Here is a 23,723-nt window from a genome sequence, read left to right on the forward strand (position 1 = left end):
TAAGGTATTTTTTGGGGTCATTGCATGTCTCAACCAAAGGGTAGGGCCAGAGAGGGCTGCTGCAAACTGGTGGCTGCGCAGGGCAACGGTACCTTAAGGTTTAAGATGCATGGCATGCCATACTGTATAGTTCTGGCAGTTTCTAACGAGAGAAAGGAAGATGATCATTTTTACTGGATAGTCTGCCATTTCATTTCTTAGATGACCTTTTCAGAATTCCCTCAATCTCACCCAGCAAATATGGTGTGAGATGACGAATATTGTTATTAATCATATTAATTAATAATCATTATTAGTATTAATATTACTCTGTGACCATTCTTCCAGTTATGGTTGTCCTAACATGACAGAAAATTAGGATATTTTATTAGATCATTGGTTTTTGTTTCTCTCACTATTTCAACCAATCAGGGACGTTTTTCCTCCATGCGCTGTTGCTTGGTAGAACACATACAATTCAAACAGTATACTAAGTCAATTAATAGGTTTATGAAACCACATGTTTCAAAGTATGCTATTTATTATTTAATGTTTTCCAATCATTCACAAATCCTGTCTCTGTTACCAGGTAGAAAATAAAAATAGTTTATTTGTAAAACCTGTGTGTGTCAATCCAGGCATACTTATCTCTTTAGATGTGAATCACAGAATGCACGCATGGGCATTCATATAAGAGTCACAGAAATAATTAGTAGTCGAGGGGGACAGTTATTAATAAGTAATCTGTAAGCTTCCGTACTACTGAAATATGTATAATCTTGTTTCACTATTAAAAACAGCCTAAAATGGGACCTTTTTATATTCTGAATACCTGGAATTAAAGCAACTCTTCAGACCCAAACAGAAATTAGAATCAGTGAAAAATAGTATCTTGCATTGCCTGCCTTCCTGACAATCAGTGAGTGGTCAGACAACAAAACACATCAAAGATAGTAGAAATCATCTAAAGTTACACTAGCTCAAGATCATATTCTGTGAGAATTAGTTGGACCAAAAAACAAGCAGCGCAAGTTTCAAAAACTGTCATCCTGCCAAGTTCCTGCAATAACAAAGTTGAATATACTTAACAAATAACAACAATGTTAACAACAAATAACAGCAATGTTGAAGATGATAGACAATGGATAGAAGGAAATTGGAACTGCAATCAATTAAATGGAAATTCAGTCGTATGGGGTTCGTTCTGCTTGATCGTCATGTTGGAACTTGGGAGATTTATGTAGTCTACTCAGTAAGTATATCCACCAGCATAATAAACACCAAAGAAATACATTGTGCTTTATGAAGGGCATCTTTGGTCCATGTGGTCATGTATATTTCTGTTAGCGAAGTATTTGTAAATGCTTGCAAATTTGAAAGCTGGCCGAACCACTGCATAAGTACCCCACCCAGTAAAGTAACATGTAGGACCATGTCAGTAAATGCTACCATTGTGTCTGTAAAGACATACATTATTTCAAAAAGACTAGCTAGCACTGCTTTCAGTTCCTTGAAAGCTGTAAGGAAATTAGTGTCTACCATTTGTGACAAGGCCATTGATTATAATATAATTTATATTAGTTTTAATGTTTCAGGCTGCTTTGGTAGTGTTCTGATTAGGGGTAATCTTTTCTTGCCACACATTCAACTCATTAATACCAACTCAGCACTACTTAAATGCCACAGCACTTATGTTGCTAACCATGTGTATCCTCTTGTGGTAACAGCCTACCAATTGCTTACATGCAGTAGAATAATGTAGTGTCTCACAAAGGAGACCATATCTCAAGCTGGATCCACGAACCTGACAATGTGTTCAGTGTATTCTAGCTGTCTCCTCCTGTCACCAGATCTCAGTCCAGTGGAGTGTCTTTTTGGAATGTCATGGAACTGATGAATGAATAGTGCATTTTATGAATTAGTACCACCAACGTGATGCAATCTTGCCTAAATGGAACACAAGAATTTCTTACCAATGTTCTCAGAAGCTTGTTGAGCTAAAAAACGAATCCAGCAAGAAGCAAATCTAGTGAAGTGGCTGCTCCGTATGTTTTTCAGATATACATAGTATCTGGCAACAGATCATGCCACTTATAAGTTATTCCCTTTCAAGTCAGGGCTGTAGTGGAGGGTAAACGCACGTAAACGCCGTTTACGCACCTCTGGAATTTTGGAAATAGCGTTTACGCACCTCTAAATATCGTTTACGCACCTGTAAGTGGCGTTTACGCACCTCAAAGTTCACTGGGCCTTGTATTCTGCCGTTGGAATAATCAGAAATAAATTTGGTGTCATTTTAAAACACCTACATTTCAAATTGTTGAACATATAAACGCTGTAGTCTGAATAATTTTCATCTGCGCTGTATTATGGTCTGTGACCCTCCAATTGGTGCCTTGGCTGCGGCGGGACTAATCAGGATCCAGGAAGTATGTAAACACATACACGTTGTGGATTAGCCTACCTGCCTACCTGTTCGGAATGGATTAATTAGCCATGGATATCAGGCGATTTTTTAAGAGACCATCAGTGCTCCCACTCCCACAGATACCCGCAAAAGGCCTCAAGTACAAAGTAAGACTGAAGATCAATTCACGTTTTTAAACGTTGTTTTGGTTCGGACAACATCACATTAAGACAGGGACAAACTCTATTAATAACGTGCTTGCAAATACGATGATGCAGGTAACAAGCCAGCCTTCCCGGTGCCATCTAAATAGGCCTAACAAAACGTCAATTTTTTCAGCAATTGAAGATGCATGAGTAATTATCCTCACGCATATCGCTGTAGATTAGGCTAATTCATTGAAAATTGTAGACAGATTCTTTGCAAACCAGTTAGACATAGCTAAGTGAATTGCTAAGTGAAATGTTTTAGCTTAGCTATAGAATCTTCCATTTTCGCGGTCAAAGGTCAAATATAAGTGTAGCAGAAAAGAAACAGCAGAAAAAGCATAAACCCGACCGGTGAGGCAGAGGTACTGTTTGCCTCCTCTCCGTGATTTTTTTTTAATGTCAGATCATCAATACTAAGAAGGTTCTACGCATGCGCTCAACCCAGTTTGTGAGGGATTGCGCAATCTGAGATGAGGCATAGCCTCCCCTACCCATACGTCTTAATACAGCAATTGTGTTGTTGTTTTGTGTTGACATTGGAGGTTTCTCCAATGGTTAAAGAACAGGGGAAGTGTTTAATTGCAGCATGGTTTCTTTTTATATTATACTTTTCAGCTGTAACACCCAGGGCCTGTTTCCAGAGGCCTTACATTTTTGTAGGTCCTATAGAGGTCCTTTCTTTGTCTCCCCCGCCACCCCCTTCATTGTTGTGAGGCCTACACATACTTTTCTTTACTGTTTTCTTGAAATTGAATAAACTACAAACACATTTATTCACTGTCATTGATTTAATATGACTTTAACTGATAACATAATGGAATATAGCCAGGACAGCCTTACAGAGTCGCGACGTTTTGTGTTGCGTTGCTTTGCGTCGAGGTCTGTCTGATCACAAAATTCATAGTTTACCCACCTCTAATTTTACCACTACAGCCCTGCTTTCAAGCAAGGAACACATTTCTAATTTTTTAGGATTTCATGGTGGACCTATATGGAGCTTGAGACTGGTTCATAAGCTTGTGTCATTTTAGTCATAAATGTGCATTTACACTGTAAAACATCGGATATTTATAACTGCCTACAATCTAAATATTCCAGTTGATGGCCAGATTCTGGTGTTTTAGCCTATTGTTTTACTGGTTTTGATTCAGTGATTGTTTGATTCAAATTAATTACTTTGCACCGTGAAATTACGATAATATGAATTAATGAATGATGGATTTCCCAATGAAAAACACAGACGTTAAGGCTTTGTGATTTTGGCCGAATGGCAAATGTTTTTCATATTTTGGGAGGTCCCTTCTCTTTGCCGTCTATGGACTGTTTGTTTCCACAGCCATCCTACCCAAATAGCAGCTGACTGTATAGCGGATCAGGTGTCGGCTACAGATCAGCTGCTGGGCTATCTGGGTAACCAATCCAACTTGTGTAAAAGGCTGTTTCCGTTAGGGCGATCCTTTTATCCAAACACCAAAATACAATGGTGTTGCCTGATGATTGAGGTTCTAAAAATATTCTTTATATCATGCACAGGTGGAATTTCTTTTATGAGTCATCCTGTGACCAACAAGTCTGATTCACACTAGAGTCATACCTCTCTCTCCCTACTCTCCATCGTTTAATTGAGTGAAATGAACCTTCAGACTCAGAGCACCTTGATTTCGGAACTTGTTTATTATGTACCAGTACAAGCCAACCAGAACGCTGAGAATGAAGTGAAACTCAGATCGGCCAATCGGAAGCACTACTTGCGATGAATGGCGGGTCACGAATATTCCCAGCGCAGAAAACAACCAATAGAACAAAAGTATGTACAGTGGTAGCAGCTCTTGCCTACTAGGTTGTCTGGAATCTGAGAGCAACTTCTGGGTTCAGAAGACTCGTCAAACGGAAAATACACTTTTTGTTCACTGGTGTATGAACGCAATTTGTTATTTTCTTCCTATCGAGGGACATGAAAAAGAAGCTTGTCCTCTGAATCTGAGGACCAAAACAATCCTTACTTTGAAGCAGCTGCTTTCTCGCTAGTTAGCCACTGGCTAGCTAGCCAGTTGGCCACTATTAGCTGCTGACGGAACAAGCTAATAAGGAATTTGGCTGCAGCAAAGCTCGTCAGGTAAACAATGTCTTAATATGTCTGTGTTGAGTATGTAACTGTTAGTATTTGAACAGCTTGTGACAGTTATGCAGTTTACTTGGCATAGCCACTCTGCTTTCACAGTTTCAGTGTTAGGAAGCTAACGTTAGTGGTTAGCTAATGTAATGTTAGCTACCCTTTACCGTTAAGTGGTAAATAGCAGTTTGTTGTCGTCGTTAAGAGTAATGTTAGCTAGCTTGCTTGATCACTATATTTTTGTGTAGCGTTAGCGAAGCTAGCTGGCTGGCTAGCTAACATTAACATCAAATAACTTGGGTAACGTTAGCCAAGTTAGTCATTTGTGTTCGTCTGGTGCATCATTAAGTCAACTGTTTTTAACCGTTCGCAGAAGGGTAAAGTTTTGTAATTAACATTAACTGTGTAACGCTAGCAAGTTAGATAGATAACGTTACATTAGCCAGGAATAGTTTTGTGCAAGCACAGCATGAAAGGAAGCATCGGGGTGTAGTAACGTTATGCATCTAAATTAACTATATATGTGTCCTGATGGAACGTTGCAGATAAATCCGCCTTTGCACGGGCTTGTTAACGTTAGCTCAATAGAATGTTAAAATCAAGCAGTCATGTGTTTAGTGTCCCACGGGTTGACATTGGAACTCCTCAAGCAGTTTGTTCACTTCAAACGTTACGCTATTTGAGCTCGTCCAACTCTTTAGGCATGGTCGATAACAGTACGTTAGAATTACTTCTTGTAACGCTTAGGTTGAGTTGTTTGGCTTGTGGGCATGTTCAACCTTGGTTGTGTAAAATAAAAGTGCTATGTGTAATCTATGTGTATGTAATCTATCTGTAACTGAGTCCTCGTCTCACTTTCGAGCGGGATGTAATGTTAAACCACGTCTACCCCTGACAGTTGGTCACGAACTTTTATTTGAACTACACGTTGGTTGTGTTGTTGACAATGCCGGTGGTTGTTTTTCTCTTTGACTGTTTAAATCCCTCTCCCTTTACAGCATGCGGATAGTAGCAGACGATGGAGGGATCCTATAGAATGAATGTGAGAGAGTTGTGCGAAACCGATGACTTGGCCACTAGTCTGGTGCTGGATCCCTTACTGGGGTTCAGCACCCACAAGATGAACATCAGGTACGTTTACACATCCTGTCCACACTAGAGATGAGCTGTACACAGTGCTCTCCAGTTACGTTCCTCATTTTACTGTATCTCCACCTTGCATTCACCAGACTTGGATAGCACTGCTACAGTTAATAAAGCGTACTCATTGACCCACACAACCCTACAGATTTAACACTTTGTAGCACGGCTTACTTTAAGAAAATGTACATTAGGTAACATTGTTTAAACCTGTAGTACTAACATTAGACAATTAGTTAGTTGTTTGAGTTCGTTTGAAATCATCATTAGCTAGCAGCTGCAAATGAACTGAAATGAGATCTGCCAAAGTCAGGTTGCTTGGGTCATTTTTGTTCCTATGTGCCAGTGAGTTGTGTGACCTGACAGATTAATACTAATTGTATTGCTCTTTAAACACTCCAGATGATGAGAGAGGGTGTGCTATCTTTTGTTCTTATTTGTTATTTTTTTTCTTCTGGGAATAAATTGAGTCCTTTGTTCGATTTCATTAAAATGTGTGTGATTAATGATGGAAGTGATGACACTTAGCTGTTTGAAAGAAAATGTGCATCCTCTACCAGCCTGGTTTGCTGAAAAGACTGGGACAATACCGGCGGGGGGGGGTTTATTCCAAGTATGTAGAAGAGCCCTATGGCTTCATTCTCCATCCTCGCTTTTTCTGACCTACTGTGAGTTAACTTATCCAGGTCTGTCACTAAACCACTTACTTGAAATACCCCCCAGGGCTTGATACGGTGGGAAATGGGTTATAAATAAGAAATGTTTTGCACCATGTTAAGAGGTCCTCTATGACAGCCGTGACTGGCTGTTTAATTTAGCTAAATAAGTCGGTTGTCTTTTATTGGGTCTTGCATAACTTGCTGCTCACGTTTGTAGTTCTTTTTCCCACAACCCTCTTGATTACTGAAATGCAAAAAGCAAGGCCTCCGTTAACATGGCAACATTCACAGCATGTAAAGGAACCCCAATCATTGTTTAAATGTGATGCTGCATGACCTTGAGAGAATTCGCCTTTGTATTTTAGTCCTCAAATAAAATGGCCGAGCTGTTGAAAACACATACAGTAGTTGAGGCCTTTTACAGCGGCAGCTTGTTCTTGTTTTTGGCAGTCCTGATAGCCCTCTGAGTTCACACCAGTCTTTCCTGATCAGTGATTTTTAACACATTGTACTACCCCCCCCCCCCCCACACACCCATACACATGCACACCTCATTTCACATGCCCTTTTTTGGCCTTTAAAAAAAATTCCTTCTGTCTTTAACATCCTTTCTTCTTCCTGTTTTTCCTGCTCGGTAGTCAGCCTCCAGAGATCAGGCGCTGGGGCTACCTCAAGGAGACGTTGCTTCGGTTCGCTCGCACGCAGGACTTCCAGCCTACCTTCGAGGCCCTGCTGGTCGGGGACTGGGCGAGCGGCTACTTCACTGGCCTGGGACCACACCGGCTGGAGCTCCTGAGGCAGCATGTGAGTAGCCCCTGCCTGGCCTGTGCCTTTGTGTGTGGGGAGTGGGGTTCAGAGTACAGATTTGGATAGATAAAGCTTCAAAGCTATTGCTGTCGATGATGGGACTGGGCCTTTTTTTGAGAGGGAGGAAAAACAAGCCTCACTAGCCCCTGACACAGAGCAGTGACCTGCTGCACGTGAAAGCAGTGTGTGTGATTGGATTATAAATCGGAGAGCGGACGGTAGTGGGCAGCTTTCAATTTAAAGATGCGCAGTACTGATCCATTTTGTGTGTAATTCTAAAATCTGTTGGTTTTCTTGACACTTGTTCGGGGTCACCAGCTTTCTGATGTTTTCACTGTGGTCTGGTGGTCCACTTCTATCTGTAGCTTGCAACTGCAGTTTGCTACTGTGCATTCCGTGGACGACCATTAGCAATCTCATATTCAAAGCCATGTCAATGGAAAGCAGTGGCCTGCTAAATTATGGATGCAGTGCGCACTGCACTGTCCGTGCAAGTTTGCTCATGTCAGGCAGACGGTCTATTTAGGTACTTTGAACAAGGAAACATTTCACCAGTCTGAAGTGAAAGTATGGTAGCTTAGCCAGCTAATTCCCCCGTAACCTTCAGTGACTCTAACCGTAACAATGCCCCCAACTGTTGCTCAAAAGTATTTAATGAGCGTAGATGTTCTCTTAGTTCAGTTTCTGACTGGAGTTTTTGGCAAGCCTACTTGTGTGCACTAATGGTGAACCTGAATTAAGCTGCGCTTCAGGGGGAAGATGGTATTTTTATGTTTTGCAACACGACATGCTGGGCTTGGCAAGAGGCGCAGGCCAAAACTTAGGTTAGGGTGTTCCAGTAGAGCTGCCTACTCGCACAGTGCACTCTCTGTTTAAAATAGGCAAATGATGGCAGCAGGGAGCTCCGTCACAGAGGTTCACAGATGAGAAGTGTGTGCCATCGTGACAACTATAGGTGCTCATGTAGAATTTGCCAACCACAAATCCCATGGGCTGTGTTATTTCCCCCTTCCTGTTACCTGAACTGGACAATGTGTGTTCTCTCTCGCTCGCTCTGTCCCTTCCTCTTTCCCCACCCAGGCTGCAGCCAATGTGTGTTTGTAGGTCCTGCAAACAGCCCCTTCAGTTTTTAAACCTGGAGACCTGATTTAATAGCTTATTATATGCCTGCCCCCCCCCCCCCCCCCCCCCCCCCCCACACACACACCCCCTCTCTCCCCTCATACAACTTATCTTCCTCTGCCATGTCTTCTGTTGCGCTGTACTGGTCAAGTTAGTTTGTTAAGTGCAAGTCTAACCTTGTGGTCATTGATCACTCTTCTCATGTTTCACAGGTCTACCGCTATCTGAAGTCCTTCCTGCTGGACAGTGGAGTTCAGATTGAGTCTTGCGATCGCTACTCGTCTGAAACAAACGGGGCCAAGATCACGTCCACACGACACTGGTAAGATAACAGTCGTCCTTCATGTTAGAATTTTTCCTGGACTTTATGCTGGAACTGATTTCCTTCTGTGAAGCGCATTGTGTTGCCTCTTGGTATGAAATGCGCTATATAAATACAGTTTGATTTGATTTGATATCGATGCTGAGATTTGCCACTGTAGAGTTACAACTGTTTAAGAAATTGCATGAAAGACCCCTTTAAAAGCATTTAGCTTGTCATTTCCAGTTTGGGCTGCAAAGGTCTAATCTGGCCTAGACTGTATTATCCCAATTGGTGGTTGAGAAGGTCAATTCATTTCTTTGATGTCCCCATCAGATTTATCAGTAGGGTATTGTATTTGTTGGAAGTGTCACTAATAACCATAATGGAATGTGTTAAATGGCGATCAGTAAATCAGCTTGCCATGATCTCATTCACAGCTAATCAGCCGTGCAAGCCTGGCAAGTGTTGCTGAAGGCTTGTGTGTAAATAATGACATATGAATTTTGTCTTGTCTGGCCAATCTGTGTAATGGCTCCCGCAATTCTCCGACATAAAAATAGTGCATAAACACTTTGCTCCCTGAGCTGAAGTTGCTAAGATTGCAGCTGCCCACTGCAGCTGGGTACCACTCTTGCTAGGCAGTGACAAAACGGCTGCCCCACCTTTTGGTTTTGTGTGTGTCTAGATGATAAAGAGACATGGATGGATGGATGGATGGATGGATGGATGGATGGATGGATGGATAGACAGACAGATAGATAGATATAGAGTTATTTGGGGACCAAATTAACCAACGGTCAGTCCCTAATTAAAACACCCTAGATCAGGCTTTGAAGTTTTTATTTGATCTGCTCTGTTTTCACTCTAATGGTCCACATATGCTCTTGACTACGAGATCACATCTGCTGCTCAACATGAAAAAGTACTTATACAAGTACTTCTGCTGCAACAAAATGACATTAATTACATCATGTAGAGTGTATTTTGTTTGTTTCCCCATGACAACTGAGGACGTGTCCTTTGTGAGGACATATAACTTTTTTCACATGCTTTAAAAACAAAGGGTGGGGTTGGATGAGGTAACAAAGTTAAGCTTTGTTCTTAAATAGTGTTCTGTAAAGCTTAGTTTTGTGCTTGGGTGTGTATGTTTGTGTGTGTGGTTGCTTTCTTATCAGTAGCACTGTAGTACATGGTATAGGATTTCCTCAAAAGACCCCCAGTGTTACAGGGAAAACATCTGGCCTCACCTAACACATATGTATTTCAGTTGGCATGCTGACAAGCAAATGTCCAAATTAAATCCGCATGTGCACAGTAGCCTATAGCAGTTGTGTATTTATTTATTCGCAGACACTAGAGCCATCTGCTGAGTTCAGTAATTTTGCACAAACTGTTCCTAAACTTGGGACTTGACTTGAACCGTGTGTCATGTATTATGTATTTGTTTTCAATTATTAAAATGAAGAGCATAGTAACAGAAGTGAAGCACCATACTGCCATAAATAATGATACAAGTCTACACAACATGTATCAGGTGCATACTTTATAACTTTATTTGCAATAATAAAACAACTCCATGGACATGAATACGCTTATGTACTTATTATTAAAATCCTAAATGTAGATATGAAGTAGTTAAATAACTCAAATGTGATAGGGCGAAGCTTCAAAATATAAATGTACATTTAACATTGTTTTATTAAGCCTGGACTATTGTATCTATTGTGTGTGTGTGTGTGTGTGTGTGTGTGTGTGTGTGTGTGTGTGTGTGTGTGTGTGTGTGTGTGTGTGTGTGTGTGTGTGTGTGTGTGTGTGGCTTAACCGAGCACTACAAAGCCCCAGTTAGGTGGCTTTTATACATGTACAGTAGGCAGGAGACAAATAGTATTTTCAGCACTACGCTTTTAACAATGAAATAAAGCCCAAATGGATCCCCTCCCTCTCACTACTTTGCTGGTATGAGTGAGTAATGTCGCCCTAAGGCCCACGCCCTCTCTTGTGCCACACAGGTCTGTGGGTGAGCGTATGGAGGTGCTGCAGGGCTGCATCGCTGAGCTCAGTCCGTCTGACAGCGCCGTGCTGAGGGCCGGCGTCAATGACTTCAGTGTCATGTACTCCACTCGCAAGCGCTGCGCTCAACTCTGGCTGGGTCCGGCTGCCTTCATTAATCACGGTGAGAGAATGACCACAGTGAGTGAGAGTGACCGAGTCGGAGGATTGTTTTAAATGAAATGGTCCATGCACACACACACACACACACACACACAGACAGACAGTATTAGCCTGTGTCTATGCATGGCCCACGGAAGACACTTATTATATACAGTGTATTCTCCTCAAATGAAGTTTCACTTGAATTGTTTATTGTATTTTCATAATATTTATTATCTGCTAGCAACACTAGAAAGGATGACTTCTAGATGCTGGTCTATCATTCCTTAATGATGTTCGTTAAACCATCTGACAGTATAATTTATTGACCATTGATCTAATTTGAACCTGTTTGTGGAGATGTCAATTAGTCATATTAACACTATTGCCACTGTCTGTTGTCTGTGTTAACTCTAAAGTGATCTTCCCTGGGGTGTTTTAGACCAGAGCTCCGATGGGGCTGCCAGTATGTTCACAGTTGCATCAGCCATTGTCCCCAATGAAAAGGGAGCAGTATAGCCAGATGTCCAGTGGAAACAAGGCGCTCTGTTCAGACTTACTTAGGAGTAAATAAAAAAGCTGAATCTGTTGTCTTTTTGTTTTCACTCATTTTGTATTTCTTTCTACTTCTTGGGGGAGAAGACTGCAGACCAAATTGTAAGGTAAGAAACCTTAGCAATCTCTTCCGATGTCTGCCTCTGTGCCGCTTGTTTGGCTTTTCTCTTGGCACCATCTATGTGTCGTGTCATCCCGTACAAGGCTTCTGTGTTATGTGAAACCCTTGTCATTCACAGTGGTTCTTAAGCCTATGTTGTGTTGTTGTGTTGTTTATCAGTTGTATTCTAATCTTGTCAAGCAATTAGTGTTTAAGGTGTTATATTCACACATCTGTTGCCTTTTGTTGTTTTCGTGCCACTCTCAGTCTGAGCTAATATTAGGATATCCCCTGAAGGCTGCCTGTCACCTACTGTAGAGTGCTGAGTTTAACACCTTATCCCCTCTTGACCTTTCTGTCTCTGTGAAGTTTGTCCCTGGTGAGAGGAACGGGGCGTGTGTGAAAGTGGTCCGACCCATCTCTCCTGGGGTGGAGATTACCTGTTACTACGGTGATAGCTTTTTTGGCGAGAACAACGAGATGTGTGAATGCTTCACATGTGAAAGGTAAGGCTATAAAGAATACTTTAAAGAATTCCTCCTTTCTAAAGATATCAGGGCTTGGTCGGAGAAAAGTCATTTAGCATGAGATGTGATGCCTGGCCAATCATTAACACAGTTGCATGCTCCCTTTTAAAACCCTTGATGTGAGTGCCATTACAAAACGACACAATATGCCAAGAGATTCTGGATATCCAGGAACATGTTCAGAAAGTCTGTTTCCTAAAGAGAGAGGCAGCTTGCCAAAGGCCCGCCCTTGAGGTTGTGCTACAACATTGGGGTAAATCTGATGAAAATAGATCTAGCTCTATTGGCCAATCGTCTGAAGCAGCTTGGAAGGCAAGATCACTCATGTAGTGAGGATGTGATTGCAGTTAGTCACATAGGCCATTAGCCTACACTGCTGAATGTTTTTGTTTGTTTGTTTGTTTGTTTTTTTCAGGTGATTTTCTATTTATTTTTTTATGAAAGTGTGAACCCATTTATCAAATACCCAGTAGCCTAATGTCAGGCCTATTTGATTGGATTCATTTCTCAGGATTGCAAAAGGGCCATTAAAACTGCAAATCACTGACAGTTTGATAAATAAATATGGAAAGTCACTTGGCTTTTGCTGTAATCTTCCATTTTTAAAAAGGACCAAATAGCTTTAAGTAGAACTCAATAATAAAAAACTTGAGATGCATTTTGAGTTATTGCTCAACAGCAGCAGAGGTTTGCTAACCCTGGCCCAGCAAATGACAGATTATACAGCCCTAACACATCAGCACACAGTAGGCTTTATGATTAATAAAACAGTATTCAAAATTAGTTTACTGTCTCATTTGTTGTGTGCAATAAGCTACAAAACGTCCCTGATCAAGGCAAGATTTTTCATCATCTGTCCATTAATTAAGTTGAAGGTGTGAAGTATTAAAGACAAAAAGTCAGCTGAAATACTAACTTATAGTTATATAGGTTATTAATCGTCATTGGTGACGGTATATTAATTTATTTGAAAATAAATGCAGATGAGCAGTAAGATGAATGCTTGCCCTGGTACAAAAACAATCCAGCAATGTCAGCTGCCATTAGTGGAAATATATTAATGGCCTGGCTTAAACAGTCCAGGAAAACCATGGTTGAAATGTTTCGCGTAACGTTGACATGGGGTGAAATATAGAGTGTCATTAATGACTTGTTTACAAATGAAGATTTTAGAGTGCTCTGTGCTCTAGGGCTCTTTGGTCTTAATGGTTAACCAGACAGATGCGTAAAGGTAATGCTGACACTGGGTGAAATATAGACTGTTATAGAATGGCTTTGTGCTCTAAAATCATTGGTCTAGATGGCCCTGGTCTACAGTGGGCAGACTGAGTAACGTCACAGTAGGCCGGCGTTAGACCATGCATCTCAATGGGGGAAAAAGAGGGATAAAAACGACACTAAGAAAAGAAATGACAGGGTGCAGTGCAATCATCATTTATACACGAGCACTACAAGGGATCAGGACGGACGTGTCAGAATTGGAGCGGTGTCGATATCTCAAAAGCGCTAGAAGGTATGAGAATAAAAGAATAAAACTTCAAATGATTAATAGTGTGCTTGAGCAATCACACTAATAGAACTTTAGAAGGGCAGTAGGGGACAGCATGTGCAATAACACTAATAACGGTCAGAAACCTAGGCTAATAGCAACTTACGGCTGAAGGCCAGAGCCAAAGATCTTTTGACAGGTCATTCATTAAATCAACACTAAAACTCCCAAAACTTAAAATACTGTTTGCTGTTGGGGGGGGGGGGGGGGGGGGGGGGGTTGTGTTTTGTTGTTCATTAAATTACAACTTGACAGAGGACCTTTGACTTCTTTATTTACTGTTGGAAGCTACACTGTGGTGATATTGCTGTTGTAACCTACAACTGGCAAAGTATTGAGTTAAAGCAAGAACATTAAAAACAAATATGCATCATTAATATACAAAAAAAACAGTGTTTTCCAAATGAATGCATTTGCATTTCTGACAATTGATAACAGTGTGGGGGAACGCATCACTGGTCCTGCTGAAATTGGTGCTGCTAAGGTGTTAATTTGGTTTAATCTAAATGTTGGTTTGGGAGGGTAAATAGTCTATTAACATGTCCATCTCTATAAAGCAGACCGGGGGGGGGGGATTGGGAGAACCTTTGTTTACAACCAGTAAATAAGTCGTCATCTCCCTATAATCAGAAGCGAGCTCAAGCTCTCAAAATTTGGGCCAATTTGTTAACCAGGCACAACATGACTGTCAAACCCTTTGAATCAATGTGGATTACAGATGGCATAAGCAGTAAATGTTAACTGAATCAAAATCACATGGTTGAATGGTCCTGACTTCATCAGTAGTATTTATGTGCTTTTAAACATATTAACATCAGATAAAACTCTGCAACTAGAATTTTTGTGTGACATTTTGGAAAGCATCCCAAGAGCGCTGTGTTGCCTGAGTCAAATGTTATTCCCTATAACTTTGCTATGTTCATTTATATCTTAGGAGAGGCGAAGGATCATTCAGGCACAGAGAAACATTACAAGAGCTCGACGACCCCAGCGATCCAGCAGGGCAAAAATACAAATTCAGAGAGACTGATTTACGTCTCAGTCGAGAGAAAGGCAACAGCACGCCCAAGCCTATTCCAACTGCAACAAATACAGGTAAATACACCACAGTGGTTTCCTGCAGGGAACAGACTTATGAACAAGGAATAAGAGACGCATCCAAATGGCATTACATTAATGAAAACTATTATTTTCTTCTAATGACACTATAACCTGGGTCTCTTTCTACTTTCCTTCTTCTGTTACCCTTCTAACATCCTGTCTTTCTGTCTCTAAGCTCTCCCCTTGAGGAATTCTTTGTCCCAGCGGATGAAGAGAGACGCAACAGCGCTGAGCAGGAGGCTGACAAAGACAAGCAGATGGAGGAGGGTGGAGCGACCGAGGCAAGACCAGAGGGGAGCCTCCCTGAGTGAGCATAACCTGTTGCTGCACTCTCTCCCTCACATCCAGCTCAAGGACCTCAGAGTCCACCTGTACCAGCACAACGTTGAATTTCTGCTAAGCTGTAAGGACCCTGGTGGCAGAGAGAGGGCTATATTGGACCAGATTGAAAGGATTAAACCGACACATCACGAAGGAGAGAAGGAAAATCGGTCAATTTCCACGGGGACCACACAGACAGAGATGGATGAGAGTAAAGAGGGGGATGCATCAGAGAGCCCCCGCGCACAGGAGGCAAACCTGGCGGACGCTTCAAACCAGGAGCAGCACACTTTGGAATCTATGTCCATACTTTCTACTGATAAACATGAGCAGCAGTTAACAGAGGAAGATGTAGGCGATCAGCCCAAAACCGGAACGAAGGAGTCCCATCCTACCATCCCTTCAAGGACCAGGAGCGTACCCAACAAGCGTAGCAGACGTATCAGCGTTTTCTCCAAACTGAGGATGAAGAGAAGAGCTTTATCAAAGGCCAATGGACTACCCATAGGATCGGAGGCGGGGACGAGTTGTGATGTTCCTGATCTCAGTGATTCATTACCAAGTAGTGAGGCTCCTCTGTGCAATGAAACTAATCTTGTTGGCAACGAGCGCCGTAGCAATGAAAGGTGTCATATTGCCCCAAAGCCATCCGGGAACTCCACGGGGCATGAACAAAACAGCAGCCATACTAATCATCCTCCACCTGTCAACCATGGCCTGTCTCTGAAAGCAGGGCTGAGATATTACCCAACCGTCTGTCTGGTTAGGGTGAGAACTGCTGGGAAAGAGGGAGCAGGGAGGGAGAGTCAGACAGAGACAGAGAAACAGGGAGAGAGGGTGGCAATGTCCTTCCACGACACAAAAAGGACAGATGGCAGTGATATCAACACAGCTGAAGGTAAGAAAGGGGTGAGGGAGCTGTATTTTTCTCCTATAACTGTAGGTGGTGTAGATAAAGCTTTGAAAGTGATGTTTAATTTAACCGACAGTGCAGAGACAGACATGAAAAACATTGTGTTACCACAGGTCAAGGAGCAGGTTGAGGCTACTGATAAGCTACAAACTGAAGTGGCAACAGCAAGTCATAATGACTCTATCTGTACGTTCCCAACTAACTTGGACAAAGTTTCCAAAAATATGGGCAAAAATAATTCAGAATTTGAAAAAACAAAAGAGGAAGTAACAGCTGTTGACAGCAATATGAAGTCCAATAAGAGAGCTTCTAAACGTAGGGGCAACATTAAAAAAGCAGAGGGCAAAACAGAAATTGAGAGCAGAGTAGTTGCGGTTCCAGATATTCCAGACGTAACTAAGAATGGAGATGAAGTTACAGTTATTGGTAGCGATGCGAAGGCTGATAAAGTTACAGGTATGACAAATGTAAAGAAATCAATGGCGGAAACAGACACTGAGAGTGACATTGTTACAGACTTGAAAGCAGACGTGAATATAGCAGAGGATAGGGCAGTACATACCATTCAACACATTGAGAGGAGTGTTAAAACAGGAGATAAACTGACAAATAGTGATAACAACGTGAAGGCTGAGAAGAACGGCAGTTTAAACAAAGCAGAAGAGAAAACCGACACTGAGAATGAGGCAATTAAGGATCAGAAAACGGATATTCATTTATCGGAAGAAAGGAAAGTGAGTACGATTTCAGACATTAAGAACGCTGAGAAAGGAGGGAAAGTGAAGGCAGATGATACAAACCTGAAGGCTGATGAGAGTGCTACAAAGATGAATAATAAGCCCAATTATGAAAAGGTAATGGGAACAGAACATAAAGTGGTAACGGAGGTGAAAATGGACGAGAATATTGTGGAAGGAAAGAGAGGATGTAGAAGTACAGATATTGTGAAGAATACAAAGAAAAGGTGGAACACAAAAGCAGTGCAGAAAAAAGAAACTGAGAAAGAGGTAGTAGTTGGGAAGAGACCAGGTATGATCAAACAAATTGAGACCAGATCTAATGAGGGGAGTGAAACAACAGCTGCTGATGACAACATGAAGGCAGATGGAGCGGCTGCAGCTAAGGGCAGCAGTGTGGAGGGAAAGAGAGAAGACTCATCTGCAGAAATAGAGAAAACTTTAAATATTGAAGGAAAAACACCAGAAACTGAGAATGCAAAGAAACATGAGATATCAGACAGTCTTAAAGCCACAGACAACCCTGAAAAGTTGGATAATGTGAGATGGGAAGGACTTCATACTCAAATTGATGATCGAGAGCCTAATAAGATACGTTTTCCTTTGAGTAATGGAAGCAATGCATTTGTCATCAGAGATATAAGGGTTACCTTGTCTGATGCTTTTAAGAACTTGAAAGATGAATTGAAGAGAAGTGCACTGAGAAGAAGAAGTAAATCTCTAAATCCACACCTCAACAAACAGAGGAACCTGCACCGACAAAACATGATTAAAGAACACATTAAGAAATTGATAGCACTTGATAAGGAAAAAAGGAAAGAAGAAAAGAAAGACCAAGACACAGAGTCGACTAAAGCTAAGGTGGATTGCCGAAATGTGTTAACTCCAGTTTGTATAACCAGTGGTTTAGACCGAAATACCTCACCAAAACACCCAAATGAAACCTCTACAGCAAAACAAGGATCCTCTGAATTGCTCCCGCTGCGCTCTGCTCCTGTAGTGTCAACAAAGGACCACTCACCTCTAACTCAAATACAAACTAATATTCCTTTGAAGAAAAGGCTGTTCAGAGAGTCAACTGAACCAGAAGTGAACGTCACAGCACGTCTGCCACCTAAGGAGCCCTTATGGAAACGGAGTGAAGATGGAACAGAAGTGCAGCAGTCAGTTTCCTGCTCAAGTTCAAAAGCAGGGTGTGAGAGTTCTGAGGCCAGAGGCCCCGAGAGCCTGAATGCACAAATACAGAAAAAAGTTCTCAAAAAAGCTTGCGCAAAAGAAAACAAAAGAGATTTTCCACCAGATAACAAACAAGATGAGTTTGAAAGTGGACCAAAACCCATGATGGAGGAAGATGCAACAGTGAACATGGTTGAGGAGAAACTAAATGATAAACAAACAACAGCGTTTGAAGGTGAGAGTGGATACAAAACTACACAGCCAGTTTTAGAGGAGGTGAGGAATGAAGGAGAAAAACCTAAAGACACTCGCACAGAATTGTCAGCTTTTGAACAGGAAGAGGACTCCCTAGAGAGTCCCCGGCAAAGTACATGGGTAAGTGAGGTCAAACAGGCCAAAACAGAAGAAAAAAAAGTTTCTCCTCAGAATGAACTTTCCGTCCAAGAAAACATTCTCAAGAAAAAGGATCATGTTAAAGAAGAACAAGAAAACAACTTGAGAATCCGTCTAAAGAGAAAGAGAGGACAGGGGTGGGTGATGGAGAGGGCAGAGTTAGAGGGTGCAACAGAGATTCAAACAAAACCATCTGATTCACCACCTGATCCATTACTCGCAGACCCCTTTAAAGCCATATTGGATTCTGTTTCAGTTTTAAATGTAGAAATGTCGAAAGGAGAGAGGCGTCCACAGGAGGCTGAAAAGTGTCTTCAATTAGAGCAAACTGCAAAGGCAGGTCAAGCTGCATGGGAAATCTGTACAAAGAATGTCCACTCCAAATTGAAGAAGAAGGAGGAAACCTCTGATGGCATGGAAAGTAATGCACAGCCAAAAGGAGATTTTATGGGTTATTCTAGCAAAATGTTGAAAGACAAAAGGTTTTTTGATGAGATGGAGCAGTGGCTGATGGAACAGACGGCTGGTGTCAAGGTTGAGTCAGTTGACAGCGATGCACAACCCCTTGCTCCCATTCGTCTTTGTAGAAAAACAAAAGGCTGGGGGATAGTAGATGGCATAGGAAAACGCTTGCGTAAAGGCAGGAGGATGAGAGGGCCATTAATGCGGTCCAAAAGTCACCGGGCAACAGAACGTCACCGGGCCTCCTCAGAGTCTCTAATCAATGAAGTGCCTTTTCATAAAGTTAAAGAGGAATTTCAGTCTCCATGCCAGCAGCTCAAGGAGTCATGCTGTAACATGTCAAGGAGGGTGAAATCTTCCCGGTCAGAAAATGTTCCCCTTTCCCTGTCACTTTCACCCCTTTCTCTCAATTCACCGTGTTCTGATGTTACAGCTGAGGATATCTGCCTCAGTAGTTACCCAAATGTGAAGGAAATATTAGGAGAGAAGAGGGTGGCAGAAGTCGTGAGCAAGAAAAGGCCAAAGAAGGACCTAGGCATGAGAGATGAGTTTGACCCAACACAAAACATCTGTCTCAGTCATAACCTGTTCCAGATTAACAAAAGTCTCTCCAGACTCCAAGCGTTAAATGAAATTGACAAAACTGCTTTATTTGACAACAGTGAAACGGTCTCCTGTCAAGGCCAACAGAAACCCCAGTCTCCATTGCTTATTTTTCCAGACAAGTCCCCTTGCTCAGATTTTGGTTTTGGTAATGCTGATGAGTTGATCGAATGCTTGAATCTGGAAGGGTATTACCCTGATAATTCTCAAAGCAACCTTCCTAACTCCTTCTCAGATTTTTGCCAAGGGGAACCTCCTAACACAGGGATCATTTAGTAGCCCCTTTTCCCAAAGCCCATCCGAAACCTGGAACCCAGAGACCCCTTATATTGGCTCTCCAAGTCCCTGCGGTAGTTTTAGCCCCCCTAATGATTTTGTTTTCCCTGACCTCAATCTCACCAAAAATATAACTCTCCTTAGTGGACCTGACTTGTCTTCCAAAGAAAAGACGTTAAGCAACACTGATTTTAACTTCTCCTCTAAAGATGCGGAAGGAGCTCCGTTCTCCTTTGATTTCACCATGGCTAAAGCTCCAACCACTAAGGACGTCCCAAAACCTGAGCATCTCATGGAATCAGATAAAAATCAGTGGAACCACAAAGATTCATTTATGTTCAGTGGTGCCCCTTCATCTGACAGGCACTCACAACCCCATGCTACTAGTTCTCAGGCTCAAGGGGTGGAATCCATTATCCCAGGCTGCAGTTTTAACTCTCGGACAGAATTTGCCAAAGTTCAGCCCTTTTCCATGGAGAGAACCCAAGGCTCTGTTCATTCTCTGACTGCAAATAGAAATCAATCTGTTGGTCCAAGCCAGGCATCTGTAGCAGGCATGTACAATTTGGGAGCTTTCAGTCAGCCTCTGAAGCCTTTCCACGCCCCTCTTTTGGGTAGTAAGTCCAACATGTACCCACACAAGGTTATTGGTTCTGTAGATGCGTTTCATCGCACTTGTGATAAGACCTCACTTTCCCAAAGCTCTAATCCAATCAAGATAGAAAGTGGCAAACAAAATCTTAATTTTTGCAGAGGCAACATGGCTGCTGAAAGGGCTGATTTTGCCACCAAGTTTCAAAGCACTAAACACAGTAGTCCTAATCCCTTTTCAAGTCAATTAAGCTTCAACCTTCCAAGTTCTCTAACTGGCAGTCATCAAGGCGGGGATCACAGCCATACCCTTGGAAAGGCAAACGACTGTCCAAACACATCCAGCTCATCCCAAGCTGACCGAGTGCATCCCTTTTACTATGTGACTTCAAGCAAGACATCCTCCAGTGTGCTTCAGAATGTTACCTCAAATAAGGCACAGGACATAGGCAGCGGTTGTCTTACTAAGAACATTTCCTCACAGAAACCATTCACTTTTAACCAAAGCCCCCAGTGCCACAGTTTACCTCTTGGCAAAAGCATGAGCCATGGCAAACCCCATGCCATGGTGGCACCCACTCAGAATCTCCACCTGAATTGCAGTGAATCTTCATTTTCTGCTAATAAACACCAGCCTGGTTACCCTCACTGTGATCCTGTGGACTTTGCTTTTAGTTCAGCATTCTCCACAGACGTTTCTCAGCAGAACGGTCCTCATGTTACCCAAAGGGTCACTCCTGAGCAGGAGAGACAGGCAAACAAATCTCAGACATCCTCTTTGGCCTGTAGTACTCAAGCCCATCCTCCTTATGTGGTTAACTTCACTGGTGATCACTCTGTGACGCTGGGCTACGGTGAGGACGGTGAAGGCTTAAACTACTCTGGGGTTCCAACCCCAAATTACACCTATCATTGTCTCATGGATCCTTCTGGAACCCAGGGCAGGTTGGTTCTAGAGCCTTGTGGCCTTTCCTCAAACAATTACTCATCTTCTCCCTCTGTGGGTGGCTTTCCAGGGTCAAAGGGCCAAGGTGAACAGACCAGGAAGGACCCTCAGCAGCAAGAACAGCCTGGGAGCCGCCCTTTTGTTTCCCACCACTTTTCAACCTCTTCTCATTCTCTTGGAACCTCTCTGTCAGATCGTAAGCCTAAAAGGCTCAGACTTGTGGTCACTGATGGTACTGTGGACCTGGACCTCCATTACACTGACTGATGCTGGTTCATCTGGAGGCCATGGATGCTTCTGAGTTTTCAAATGTTATTTATTAATGTTCATGTCTGTCTTGCAAAAAAGGTCATTTAAAATAATTATACATGTTCATTTGGATGTTTTTACAATCTTTTCTAATGTCTGGTCAATATCTTTTTCTTTTCTTTTTAAAAAAAAAAAACAAACCAAAATAAGCTTTTTGGGTATCTAATTATTTTAATGTTTTTAATCAACAGTTAACATATTTAAGAGGAATACGTTATAAATGGCTAAGGTCATGTAATATTACACTGTAAAGCTCCAGGGTTGTTACTCACTGGTTGAATATCTTTCTGGTTTGAACAAAATATTGGTTGTGATGCTTTTTTTTGTATGGGATTGTAACAAGTATTTCATTTCTATTCAAATTCCCCAGTTCTATCCAGACCTAATGTTCCTAACTCTAGGCTGTCATAGCTGCCTCTTGCCACAGGGTGGGGTTGCACTCTATCTTTTCAATGCATTTAATTCATTTTAGAATATTGTGGGGAATGTTCATCAAAGGATGTTTGTGTGTGTACATGTGCGTGCGTGTATTTTGCATTCATCACACTCAAAAAGACGGGGGGAAATGAGCTCTCTAACATGATTTTGGTATCTTCCTTGCCTTGCCAAATTGTATTAAAGTGAGTAGTCAGTGGTGCGTAAAATGTTGACCTACACAGAAACTCTGTACGCGTAGAACATCTCCAGGTTCCAAGGCAAGTCCACCAAGAGTAACTCTGAACAGCTGATTCTCTGAGATCACACTTAACTCCCATGATGCAGCTGTAGTGTGTTCAGGTTCTGCACTAATGTGTTGTTGTCAGCTGGCAGCACCGAGGGGTTCAACTCCCTGTTCTCATTTCAGTTGTGAAAAATCACCTGAGTACTACAACTCGGTACATTTCCCAATGTACATAATGTCAAAGATTTCAAATAATTCACAGGGCAGCAGAAATAATTCTGGACTACTTTTTTGGCAAGCCAGATTCATTACAGGCTGAAGCGAGTAGATTGATTGCAATAGGTTATACCTTGAGACTGCAGCTTAAGATATTGAGTCGTTCTCAATAAATCACTGCTTCAAATGAGTGCCCTGTGGTTGATTTTATTTTGTTGTTAAATGGAAGAATCTTAAATATGATGCTCCTGGTGCTCTTGCTTTACTTTACATGAGAATTGTTTATCACAGTTTGTGGCACTTAAGGACATCTTGTACATAACGGTGAAATTGCGCAGAATCTAGGTGTGTTCTTGAGGCTTTTTCTAATTATTTTCTAATGTTTTTTGCAAACGCTTTTGTAAGTTGCATACAGAGATACTTCACATGTTCACTTTGGAGAGTACAGAATGGTTTGGAACTGGGTGAAAGCCCATAGTTAGTGTTTGAAAAGCGCCACAATGTTTTGCAACACGGATCTTTATTGTTGAGCGGAACAGACAATAAAATGGAAATAATGAAGCACAGTTATGATTTGTATTTCACTGTCAGAAGGTCAAGAGTTGTTATTGCGCCATAACATGCTGGATAGTTGATCTTGAGATTGCTCTGAATAATTTGTTTTACAGACAGATTCAACGCAAGGTCAGTTATGTTGAAGACGTAGGCCTGATGTCTTTCGTTTGGCCTCTCACCATGTCCAGAATCAACTGCAGAGCACTTCATGTGCAGTGCAGGTGTGTGTGTGCTTGAATGTGGGGTGGAGCGTGTGCGTACGTGCGTGTGTGTGTGTGTGTGTGTGTGTGTGTGTCTTTGTTGTTTTTCCTAAGTGTACAGAATAGAACATGACCAATGTAATATTTATTTAAATATATAAGTTAGCTGTTAATATCTCCTAATATGGTGCTTTCATAAATTAATATATGTATTGATTGTACACAAGTGATTTTACTGTTTTTTAACAAAGGAAAGTGAAAGACAATTCTGTACTTTTTGGAAAAACATGAAGTTGAAATCTAATCAGTTTCAGGAAATTCCATCCTAATTTTTGGGAATCAGTTGGTCTTTTATATATATTAATAGGAAAAAAAAGCTGTTCTGCTGTAAGAATGTAAAAATGTACATATTAAATCGTATTTGCTAAAAAAAGAAAAAAACCTTTGTCTATATGTGAAACTTATTTTCAATTCATTACAGATTAGCAGAGATGACCTATATACCGCAGAAATCATGAAATAATCAGATTATATTAAACATGTGTCCTTCAACTTCCACTTTTTCTACCTTGATTGTAGATCGCAAAGTTTCATTTAGCTGATTTTTTACCTGCAAAGTTTTCCACATGAACACCTTTATT

General features: G+C 41.6%; 1 protein-coding gene across 2 annotated transcripts; it reads left to right on the forward strand.

Moving 5' to 3' along the window:
- Window positions 1-3,522: 3,522 nt before the first annotated feature.
- kmt5c (lysine methyltransferase 5C) lies at window positions 3,523-23,523 on the forward strand. 2 transcript variants are annotated; one of them, XM_031557878.2, is made up of 10 exons: window positions 3,525-4,711; window positions 5,707-5,839; window positions 7,146-7,311; window positions 8,649-8,758; window positions 10,750-10,913; window positions 11,534-11,553; window positions 11,916-12,052; window positions 14,557-14,717; window positions 14,899-15,942; window positions 22,996-23,523. In XM_031557878.2, exons 2-10 carry the CDS (start codon window positions 5,727-5,729, stop codon window positions 23,031-23,033), a joined length of 1,953 nt encoding a protein of 650 aa, XP_031413738.1. In that variant the 5' UTR covers window positions 3,525-4,711; window positions 5,707-5,726; the 3' UTR covers window positions 23,034-23,523. The 2 variants fall into 2 exon arrangements, with proteins under 2 accessions (XP_031443462.1, XP_031413738.1); XM_031587602.2 differs by having other exon boundaries at window positions 3,523-4,711; window positions 14,899-23,523.
- Window positions 23,524-23,723: the final 200 nt, after the last annotated feature.

Source organism: Clupea harengus, chromosome 1 (genome assembly GCF_900700415.2).
Source record: "Clupea harengus chromosome 1, Ch_v2.0.2, whole genome shotgun sequence".
In the NCBI taxonomy this organism is placed as follows: Eukaryota; Metazoa; Chordata; class Actinopteri; order Clupeiformes; family Clupeidae; genus Clupea; species Clupea harengus.

Excerpts from the sequence above, each read along its gene's own strand:
- kmt5c (XM_031587602.2), top strand. The coding sequence starts at position 5,727 with ATGGAGGGATCCTATAGAATGAATGTGAGAGAGTTGTGCGAAACCGAT. Across the intron at positions 10,914-11,533 it reads GGCTGCCTTCATTAATCACG|ACTGCAGACCAAATTGTAAG; the intron begins GTGAGAGAATGA and ends TTGGGGGAGAAG. Across the intron at positions 12,053-14,556 it reads GAATGCTTCACATGTGAAAG|GAGAGGCGAAGGATCATTCA; the intron begins GTAAGGCTATAA and ends TTTATATCTTAG.